The sequence below is a fragment of the Lepisosteus oculatus genome, chromosome 11, assembly GCF_040954835.1.
Source record: "Lepisosteus oculatus isolate fLepOcu1 chromosome 11, fLepOcu1.hap2, whole genome shotgun sequence".
NCBI classification, from domain to species: domain Eukaryota; kingdom Metazoa; phylum Chordata; class Actinopteri; order Semionotiformes; family Lepisosteidae; genus Lepisosteus; species Lepisosteus oculatus.
In genome coordinates, this window is record NC_090706.1 from 10934456 (window position 1) to 10945969 (window position 11514).

Below are 11514 nucleotides of genomic sequence, written 5' to 3' on the forward strand. Positions count from 1 at the left end.
CACTTGTTTATGTACTCCACAGTGGTTTTAAGAGGGAGGGGTAAATAGCGAGACCTCTCTTTTTTACTGAAGGGGTGAGGAGGTGGGGTGGGGTCTGGGGGCAACAAAGAGGCAGCCCTGTGAACACAAAATGTTTTTGGCTGCTCTTTGAAGAAACTGTGATGCACTGTAGCTCTTGAAAAACAAAAACAGCCACTTCCTGCAAAAACAGTGCTAGGGCTTGAACTCACACAAGAGGTTGAGTGAAAAACATACAAATGAAATTTGGGAGGAGTGAGGGGTTTTTAATCATGTAAACTGCAGCAAAATACATCATTTTATAGTGCATTTGTAACCCTGAGATTTTACTGTATACATTATATTTCAACTTGGAAAAAGAAAACTTGCCACTTGGTAAGAGCTGGATGGAAGACACCAGTCAGGGCTTAGTTGCACTTGAAAGTTCTCTCATTTTGGTGTAATTTTGTGATCTACAGTAAAAACATTTACTATGTCAGAAGTGCAATCAATGTTTCTGTACAGACAGGCATTCCTCTTGTAGAATTTATAATGATCACATCAGTACTTATGTGGAGCTGGGGAACTCAAAGTTAAAAAAATTGTCAATATGTCATTTCCTGATGAGTGCTTGTTCAAAAAGATTTCAGGATGAGATAACACCAGTTCTGAGCATCTGAAACCCCCTTTAGGACATACATGATTTATAAAGTACTGTAAAATTACAGACTTGGCAATCCATCTCCTTCACAGTATAATATGAAGAACGAAACGCGTTTAAGTACTAAAATAGAAAACACGTTGAGTTTGCTGAGAAACCATAAAAAGAGATTGCTAAGATCTTTAACATGTCTACTGTCAGTGCCAGAGCTTCATCAGCAAACCAGTACTAAGGATATTCCAGACTTCTTCAGATACTACAGAGGCATCACCCCATGACAATTCAAAACATTTGGAAAGCATATTGTTGCTATATAAAATCAAACCTGCTGTTCTGCAGGCAATTCTGTGCAACATAATTAAGAAAAACCAAGAAAACCTTGTCACATTCATGACAACTGGAACAGTCCATTCCAGTGGCAGCTGCAAAAGATGAATGCAGTGCATCTCTAGTCTAGAACATATTGTCCTGCGTGTGCTATTGCACCAGATAGAATCTGAATCATGAGTTGGGTAGCTCTGGCTGAGCTGATGTTTAAGGACCATTAATGAAAACGCAATACTGTGGATTTTCACAGATTAGAACAGCAATTCAAACCTGACAAGCAAAACCACTGTTAAAACCCAGGCCTTGCGGTTCAGGGACACCAGTTTGAAGTAGCAGAAATACTAATTCCAACAAGGTGGAACGCTGCTGCTCTGATTACCTTTTAGAGTGGCCTTCTTCAGGACCTTCATGGCGTATAGTTGGTTGTCGTCGGGAGGTGTGATTTTGCGGACTAGAAACACCTGAACGAAAAACAGAAGCAGACATAGGACCATATTCATAAAGCATGTTCCTCTTACGCTGAATATACAGTTCTTTCCTAAAAAAACACTTCCCAATGACTCTCAAAATATAATGGGTGGTGGGACAACATTGTATACAATTTCACTGTGCTGTTTAGGAATATGGAAGCCATGTGTATTGGAATATGGTTCTATTCTGATTTGGCTCTATTCAGGACATGACTGACTTTCCCTTAACTGTGGTGCTAACTCCAGCTGGTGTAAAGTCATTAACAAGGTCTTGATTATACATCTCTTCCAAAGAGCAGACCACATGGAGGTTACTTTTTTAGGAGGTTTTCTTTCAATCTTTCTCTCAGTTTACACATCTGATTAACCTAAATAGATCTAAAATAGATCCTAGGCTTGCTTTGGTTAAAACACATCCATTAAAAACTACTAAATCTTCTATAAGTTAACGTTGATGAATAAGCAGTTCTTGAAAAATAACTGTTTTAAAAACTAATCTGTAAGTTAGTTTGCATTCTCAAATAATGGATGGGTTTTAAAAGAGCTCAGGGCTTGTCAAATTACCTTTTGAAAATTAATTATAAAATATCTTTTGAAATCCTTTGTACTTGGAATTCTACACCTGAAAAAATATCTCAGGTAGTCTCCAAATTAGAAAAACAGTTCTTGGAATTTAGGTTCTGATATGGGACTTGTTGCTCTTGCTTTCAAGAGCACAACAATTCTAGTATTTTCCAAATGGAACATGCCTCTGGTAAAATCCAAATTTACTACACCAAAAATGCTATGAATTCAGATTGAGAGCAGAAAATATGGCAAATAACTAAAACTGGACTGGATAGTTTTTACACCTTGCTCTATGTACTGTACATTACCCTTGATATCTAAAAAGCTTTCCATTATTAGGTACTGTAACTTCACTGAATATAGGAAGGTACAGTAGGGTGGAATGTAGCTTTGACTGTAGAAGTTTAAAGCTAAACGGACTAGGGTCCCATCTCTGGGAAAACATAAACTTCCTGTTTGCTTAATGCTATAGTGCTGGAGGTACAGTACCATTGTGCTCCAGATGTAGTGGGATATTAGGTCTGTAGAGGCGATTAACCCTTTTTGTTCTCAATGCTAAACGAGCAGTTTTGGGAAATCCCATTAATTGTAATGGGATGTTTCAAAAAAGGAGAGAAGAAAACGTTTGAAAATGAGATGACACTTTAAGAAAATGGGGGAAACCGTATTCTAGCTGGGTTGTTAAAGGTTGCTGAAAATGGTCTTTTTTGATCTTAAGTGTTGCATGCTGGCAGCTGCACCTGCAAAGCACCTTGAGGTTTTTAGTCTACTGTATGTTGATAAAATAAAGCACGCTACTCTTGCTGAGGACAGAGGCCAAGAGACTCCAATGCGATGCTTGATGCTTTTCAGCTGGGAAACCGAGCAGTGGCACTAAAGCCGTGAAAAGATAAATCCAAAACTGTCTTCTCTCGCTTAATTAAGGCATGAAATTAAGAGCAAGGCTAAAGAATGAATCATTCAAATCCCTTAATTCTGCATGGATTAATTTTTTTAACCAATTTCATGTCAGTTTGAAAGATAAGTGCCCTGGTTCCTTGCCTGCAGTTGATGCCGATTTGCATAAATGCACAAATAATGACACCCCAGCTCTTTAGTAGATAATTTAATGCCGTGCTTCACATTGTGATGCACACCTCCACCTGATACGCAGGCCCGTGACAAGACAACAAAGCTCCTTTCACACAGACCTCAGAGCCCCTTTATAACAATAAAGCTGTGATCTCCTAAACCGATTTCTTTTTTCCATTAAGGGGTGGACAGTGAAAGAAACCCAAGTTTTGCATTCAATCTCCAAGATGATACAGAGAAAAAAATACCAGGTTAAACTAATAGCTATTATTATTATTTCCAGAGCACTGTATTTTGGAATTGTTCAGGGTACTGAAATTCCAATTTGAGTCGTGACTGCAGAGTTTTTGTACATTTGGTGTTTTTCTATCTATATTCAGAGAAGGAAGCTATAAAAGATAATGAAATGTTCTCAGTATATAGTATGAATTCCTACCCCTTTCTAAAAGTTCTCACAGGTATGTTGTATGGATGGAAATTGTTATACAAACCATTTCCCCTTTCATTCCATGTTGTACAGTAAGAACCTCTGATCTAGTTAAAACCAGTGTCTTAAAGTTGCTAAAGAAAGCCAGAGGGAAAGGCAGTTAGTGGCGTTTTCCACCCAAAGGACACCTGTTTAATGTGCGTTTTTAATTACCTTCTGGGACACCTACCTTCCCAAAGGAGCCCTGCCCCAGGACTTTAAGCAGCTCAAACTGGGAGGGATCCGCCTTCTCTGAGCCCTCCTTGACATGGTGCGTGATGTTGATCTCCTTGATAACATCGTCCTCCTGAAAGGAAAGACAGCTCCGTCAGAAAGGGAAGGACTGGGGTGTGCGACACTCCAGGGCTCCTGCAGCTCCCCAGCTCTCTTCACAACAAGCCAAGAATTTCAGGGACACTTGAAGCAGTAAAAGCAAAGCCAAAAAGGAGGATAAAACAAGCTTTTAACTCCATCCTTTCTCAGGGAAAGCGAACAGGATTGAAAAATGAATATCAGGCAAACATCTTCTGACCTCTTCTGCTGAAGCTGCATCACAACACAATGGGTGTCCTCCCAAGTGATTGAAGTAATAACGGACAGCATTTTTAATTCAGGATCACAGTTTGGACATAATGAACATTAAGTAGGTCTCTTTAAGTGGTGACATTCACTAGGCACTGAGTAACCTGTGCTGAATGAGTTGACAGCAGGCTTGCAGCTTTTTGAATATTTCAGTTTTTGCACAAAATGCCACAACAAAATGCTCACCTCTAAATTGAACATTTTTAGGTCAGCCCTCACAAGTGTAGATCACTTTCTTGGCCATTCAGGGATAAGGTAGCTTCTCCATTTAAATTGATTACCATCAGTAATTTAACTTTTTCTTTTTCCAGATTAATCCTAAAATTAAAGCAACCTCAACCTGCATATTTTTAGCCAATGATTCACGTTCAAATCAAGTTTTTAATTGATTTTTATTAATACGTTCATTTTCTGAAATCTCTTCTTTACCACATCATTACCACTATTACTACTAGGAGAGGTGAAAACATACTGATTTGATCACAGTGTTCAGGAAAAAACAAACATTGAAAAGAACTGATTACTGAGCCTGGAGTTGTGGTCTCACAGTGAAGGTGAGGTAGACAGTCTGATAACTCTTTCCAGAGGAAGAGAACACTGATCATCAACTGGACGCTCCAAACAACAAGCAGAGATATCCAAGTACCCGGAAACCAGTGGGGTGAGTGTCAAGTCTTTCTTAAAGGTTACTGGGAATCATTAACTCTTCACCTGCCTCAAGGCTGGTAATCAGGTATTAAACTTAGACGTACAGAGAATTACCAATTTTACTTAAACATTGACAGGCACAAGCACAAGTAAACAGAAATAAAAGGATAAGAAGAGACACTGAAGCCCCTCAGGTCCACATTGGAAGGGGGCTCATAAACATCACAGCCCTGACTTTGGAAGAAGGAAGATGCATCTTTTAAAAGCTACTTGACTGCTCAAGCTCAATATATGAACAGCAGAATCTGCTGCTGTTCAGCATTGGGATCAAAGACCTTGAAATATGCCCAGATTATTGACAGGGTCTGCAGCCCATGGGTTAATTAAGCAATTAAGAATCAATTCAGTACTTGACTTATTGGAAGGTTCAAAGCCCAGGTGCAAAGGGTGACTATGCTTACCCTATGCAATGCAACACAGCCTGAAGCATTAACACGGGAAGAGCACCAGACAGTACAACTGCTACTATTATAAATGTGGGAAAAGAACCATTTATAAACCAAGTTGAAATACCTATGAATAAGACATTTATTAACTGACATAAGCCGAAACATAAAAACCCTGGTGCTGGCTTCTGATCGTGGGTCCACATCTAGTGAAAACCAGGAGTGGATCAAACTGCAGTCATATGAAAGGCAACTTACAAATGAGATGCCTTAATAACCACGGCCATGCTTTGCTTGACTAATGTTAAAAAAACACCACCATAACTCCCTCCTAAAAACAATACAATATAACGGATAAGAACCACTTAGCAAAATAAAATTTTGCATACTGTACACACAGGAGGATCACTGTTACTGAGCTGCATCTACAGAAAGTCTCTCTTCGGTCTAAAGTCCTTCAAGGTGTCTTCCTCCATTTTCATCTGATTTCCCTCTGCCTGAAGATTAGCTCTTGGTTTGTAGATGTACAATACAGTGTGGCATAGTAATACAGTACATTACAAATAACTGCTAATAATCGTGGTCCTGTCACGTGATGTGCACAAACAGTTTTAGGGTTTATGCATCTTATGTGTTGCGTAGTATTTTAGGAGTGCTTTTTTAACCTCATTCAAGTCTCATAAAGCCTCAAAGTATTACTACAACAAGTCATTGCCTCTTTCTAATCCACTTTATCCTCCATTTGCAGATCCCATATGGGAGACGCACAGCATCCATTCTGCACCAGGAGTCCCACTCCACAGTGGGAGTCACAACTCCCATTGAGAAGTCAGAATGTACTTGTCAATATCTATACACAGAGACATGTACTGTAGGCAGACCAAAGTGACATTTGCAAAATGAGAATGAACACAGCACTATTCAAGTACCTCGATGCTGGTCTGATGACCAAGCGGTCAAGAACTCTGTTTAATCTCAAACTAAAAGACAGCATAGGGAGAGGGAAGTTCACCACCTACCACCATAGACCTCACCAGGCCAAACCTTGCTTAGCTTCTGGTTTCTATAGTATCCAAACATGTACAGTACCTAGAACAATGTGTGGAGACTATGCACAGCAATTTGCAACAACATTTTCAATTAGAGTACATCGCTGCTAGAATCAGCAGCATTGTAGCCTTTTAATGTTGCTGCTGGGAATTGTGTTATTTTGTCATTTGTCATTAGCAGTTGTATTATTATTGCTAACAGTGAAATTCCATTGTCCAAGAATTCCATTGGAAATTCCACTGTTCATTGGCCAGCTTCTTATTTTAAGGCCTCATATTTTCTCTCCCTGTTTACACTGGTGAAGATGGACTACAGGCCCTGACAATCTGCTGGCTTCTGTAGTTCCAGTATCAGTTCTGGAAACAGTGAGGCCATACTAAAATTAACACCAGAACAATTACAATGATGAAACCAAAAACCTACAGTCAGAATATTGCACACAGTGACTACAGCCAACAGAAGGCCCTGCTGCTCAGAGAGGAAATGGTTCGATGCAGCAGTGCTAGAGTGCTTCCTGAGGAAAAGTATCTGAGAATTTCAAAATCAATGTTACAGAAATAACTAGGTACAGAATCCTAGGGAAACAATCCAAATCATGTCGATACTGGTAGAAAGTTAACATAAAACAAAAAAAAGCCAGAAACAGGCATAACAATTAGTGAAGAAGTGTTGAAAAACACAATGGGAGAACAATAGTGAATTCTGGCTAATCATACTCCTAAAACTAAAATTCATTCGTTTGTGTAATTTTAACTCACATACATCTAAAGATACAGAAAGGACAAGCAGCACAAACTGATCAAAATAATTAGCTTTGTGGGAATATTTAACAGGGTACACAATGAAGTTTGGTGGAGTACAATCATATTTCCTGCCTGAAAATTAATAAGCTTGCAAAAGCAGTGAGCTAACACCTGTGTGACAGCCTGAGGTTGTCTGCAGCAAGCAGGTCTTCAGTAAGTAAGCCTTTCTCTTTAAAAGCTCCCATGTGACATACTGTAGCAGAGGCTGTGACGGTAAGGACTGTAGACTAGCAAGCAGCATGCAGAGCACAGCTCCTCTCTAACCAAAACACACAGCAGTGAGTTATAAACGAGCAGGAAAATCTACTTTAAGCCACTGTTTCTTTTTATCTGATGCTATTGAAACAAGCTTTTGATCTGTAAGTTTGGGATAAACTGACCGTTTAACAGCACTAAACCTGCTCTCTCGCAATCGGAGGTTATTTCTGAAGCATGTTTTTTTTTTTGCATCAGGGCTAAATTTGCTTTTGCACATAACCCTGGCTTTAACCCTGAGGTCACAGCTGTAAATGTAACGAGATGAAAAATGCAAAGTGGTAGCTCCTTTAAACCATTATTTTAGAGCTTGTCAATAAACTGAAAAACATATATACTGTACTGTATACATGCGCATATACTGTATTAATACAGACTTCAGATTGCCAGCATACTGTGGTGCATTTTCACACACAAAAGAGCGACTTGCACTGAATTGAAACCTAAGCAAAAACACAGATCCAATTCCAGTTAGTGTAATGCCAAGACACCTCAGCCCACAACTAAATGTGGATTCCTTCCTTTTTTCAAGCTTACACACATCTGCACAATTCCTTTCAGCAGATTCCAGGACATTCTCAAAGCCCTCTGGTAAAAAAATCAGAAGAGTACAAATGGGAAAACGTAAAGGGTAGAGCTGCAAAAAAAAAAAAACCTCAAATTAAACTTAAACCCAACTGGTAGACAAAGAGGACCAAGAAAAATAAAATGCCTTCGATACCAGGGATGGTAAATCCTTCTTCCAGCCACCTGGTTACAAACTTTCACTGCACTGTATGAAACACTCTCTCCCCAGAACGCTGCTGCCTAAATCAGGCTCTTTCAAAGACCATGTGGCGTAACCTGTAGTCAGGTCCAGTGATCAGAAGGGTACTAACCGGGTTCCACTCGTTTCCGTCCGTGGGTGCTGCCGAGGTGCTCACGGGCTCCTGTGTGCTGCTCAGAGCCTTGGTCTGATGCTTCTTGAACAGGTAGAGTGTGAGGAACCTGCTGACCTTGAACTTCCTCTTCTCTTTCTCCATGTCACCCCAACAGCCCTGGAGCTGCCCCCCCCGCGGCCCCGGCTATCATCCCCGGGCAGAGAGAGACCCCCCGGATCCGCGCGCAGCAGGGCAGACAGACCGGGCGGGCGAGCAGGCAAGCGAGCAGGCAAGCGGGCGAGCGAGGTTTTCTTTTTTCTCTCTTTCAATCTGTCTCTTTAATTTTTTTTTCGGGGTTGTTGCTTTTGTTCTGCTTCTCTGTGCAGTGCAGGAAGGAAGCAGGTGGTGTAGCCCCGACCTAAATAATAACACCAGCGAACCTGCAAGTCAGTGTCCCAAAGAACTTGGCAAGTCAGTATGTGCAGCCCTGTGAGCCACTTCCGCCAGTATTTAAAACATTAGAAACATTGTTTGTATCGATACACATCTTCATGATCGCTGCCTCCCGTCCCTCTTACCACAGAGTAACAGCAGGTAACTCCCTGACTGTAAATACTGCTCAACAGAGGGCTAGTTTTAATAGTCAATAATAACTCTTCTTCCTCTTTCCTGTGAAATGAATGCTTTGAATTGAAACTAAAGACTGTCCTCCACTTCAAACCACTTCTTACGGGTGAGCTTGACCTCTTAAACTGAACAAAATGCAATTGAAAAATCAGTATATGTTTAACTATGTACAGATAAAAAAAAGGTTTAACTGGATAAAACAGCCGTGCAAGAGAACTAGACAGAGGTTACTCCACATAAAAAGGAAGAGCAAAGGACGAGCATGATCCTCAGTTCAAGACACCTCTGCAGTTTTTGAGCAGGTGGTCTGTGAGAAAGACACAGTCTAACAGATCCGATCTGAAACGGGAAACAGATGAGCCTGTCTTTGCTACCAAGGGAGTGCTGGACTTTCACATCCTGTTACAAAAATGCTGTCTTTGCACGGCTGCAATTGCTCAAAACACAATGACCTAAAACGCAAAATCTAGGCTTGTGGGAGTCTGTGACAAGGTGCCCAGCCATGAGGATGAACCTGATACCCTGGACTCTTTTAAAGAAACAACCAATTCTCACATCAATTAAAAAACATTTTCTTTTCCAAAACAGAATCAGCTTTAGTTTCTCGAAAAAAGGCAGAAAGGCACACTGGGAAGTATTCAGAAAGCCTGCTGGTTACAGTCCTAACTAATAAAGAGATAGCTCGATAACTAGAAAGTAACTACCTGGTCTTTACCTAAATACACAAATTCAGTATTTCAAAATACTCGACTAGAGTGCATGTTTCCGCCTTTTGGAAAATTAAATTAAAAAACCAACTTGCTCAGCAGGAAATTGACTCCTCTAAATCAGCACAAGGTAAGCACAGATTTAAAAAATACCACTTTACATTTGATCTTAAAAAAGGCACCATGAATTCCCACTAATTCAGTTTGTTGAAATGCAACATTCAATAAAATGTTGGTTTTTTTTACAGCTGTGACAAATTATCCTCAAAAGTGTTTTTTACCTCACTGAGGCTAACAATTTGAATCATAATGCACCTCCCGCCAGCTGTAGCACCTAGTTTTCAACAGGACCGAGACACAGCTTCGTAGCTTTTTCACTGGCAAGTGTCAGCGCAGGCTGACCCCCCCAAACAAATCACAGAACGTGTAGGAACTCAATGTTTGTGAATAACGAGCTTTGTACAGGTTGACTATGAAGTCTGTCGAGTTACTGGAGCACCTGAATCTTGAAAAACAATGGGTTTGGGTACACATACAAACTGAACAATGGCAAACACATTCCAGGGGACAGCAACAATACAAGTTCAAGGGCAATATAACTCGCATCCACCAGAGGGCAGAGAGTCCGTTTCTAGGACATAAAGGTGCAGTGGCATTGAGTGGTGTACGTTTTCATTGTGATGGTCCCATTTGTGCATGCACCAAATTCCACTGCAGCAAGGCACAGTCTTGCCAATCAGCTACCTTTCTAAACATGCTGTATAAGGCAAAGAGGACCACACAGTGATCATAGTAAAGCTTTGCAAAATAATCAATAGGTCACATCACAATTCTCTAAAGGAACCAGGAACTTCAGGGCTTCTGGAGTCAACAACTATCTTCAGAGAGGTTAACAGTCAGCTGAGATGAAGGAATCTCAACAAGGACACAAAACATTCTCAAAATACAAAATACCTAAAATACTTTATGTACTCAACCAGCTTTGCTGTTTATGAGATCAGCTGACCTATGAGAACATACAACAGCAACATAAGTCTTTTCAACCTCCGTAAACTCACAGATGAGATCCTGAGTATGTATGTTTGTATGTTCTCTCAGTGTTTGTGTGGATTTCCTTCAGGTGCTCTGGTGTCCTCCCACAGTCCAAAAGCATGCTGGTAGATTAGCTTCTAGGAAAATTGGCCCTGGTGTTAGAGTGTGCGTCTACAGAATGTCTGTGTGCGTGCCCTGGAATGGACTGGTGTCCTATCCAGGCTGTATTCTGCCTTGTGCCTGTTGCTTGCTAGGATAAACTCCAGCTGAACTGCGACCCTGAATTGGATGGATAGATGAATGGACATCTTAATCTAATAAACTCTGGAACACATAGATTACAGTACAGCAGTAAAACATTCACAACACACACCAATTGCAGTAAACTGAAAGGAACAAATACCCCATCTTCTACTTTCTAGTGTGACAAGCATTAAACCAAACATAGCCTCAGACCACTGCTATTTTTATCAGCAGAGAAATCGAACAGAATTTGTCTTTCCCATATGTGCTCCGTGAAAGCCCCCTTGCTGTGTCGGAAGAGAGGCCAGAGACAGAAAGGGCTATGTAAAAGAGGGATTACAAATGTTTTTTTAAAGTAGGGAATGTTGATGTTCTCCACATCATAAAACGACATATAAACCTAAGAGAAAGAAGAGGAACTTGATTCACCCAAGGGCTTAAGCACATGACCTACAAGAACACACAACAGGAACTGAAGTCTTTCAACCTCAGTAAACTCCTAGATGAGATCCTGAGATCAATTCTCTAACAGCAAGATGGGCAGAGAGGGCTCCTCTCGGCTATAAGCTCCAAGATCTTCTCCGTTTCGCAGGCACTGCTGCCCGTGACGTGTTAAGAGTGGTTTTGAGGTGCCCACGCCCACGCTGCCTCTTTCTCTCCTGTGTGTAGTCAAGGGCTTTGTGGCTGTGAGTCGAGGTGTGA

At 40.7% G+C, this 11514-nt stretch overlaps 1 protein-coding gene across 5 annotated transcripts in view; it reads right to left on the bottom strand.

Moving 5' to 3' along the window:
• Positions 1-11514, bottom strand: part of rps6ka1 (ribosomal protein S6 kinase a, polypeptide 1) — an 88701-nt gene that overhangs the window by 17597 nt on the left and 59590 nt on the right. For 4 of the 5 annotated variants that reach the window (XM_015349092.2, XM_006631454.3, XM_015349091.2 and 1 more), the window contains 2 exons: positions 3750-3866; positions 1365-1446 (listed from right to left, as the gene is read on the bottom strand). In XM_015349092.2, the coding sequence (XP_015204578.1) occupies positions 1365-1446; positions 3750-3866 (199 nt within the window). Of the gene's footprint in view, positions 1-1364; positions 1447-3749; positions 3867-8221; positions 9106-11514 lie in introns of those variants that run through there. The other variant, XM_015349093.2, reaches the window with a different exon arrangement.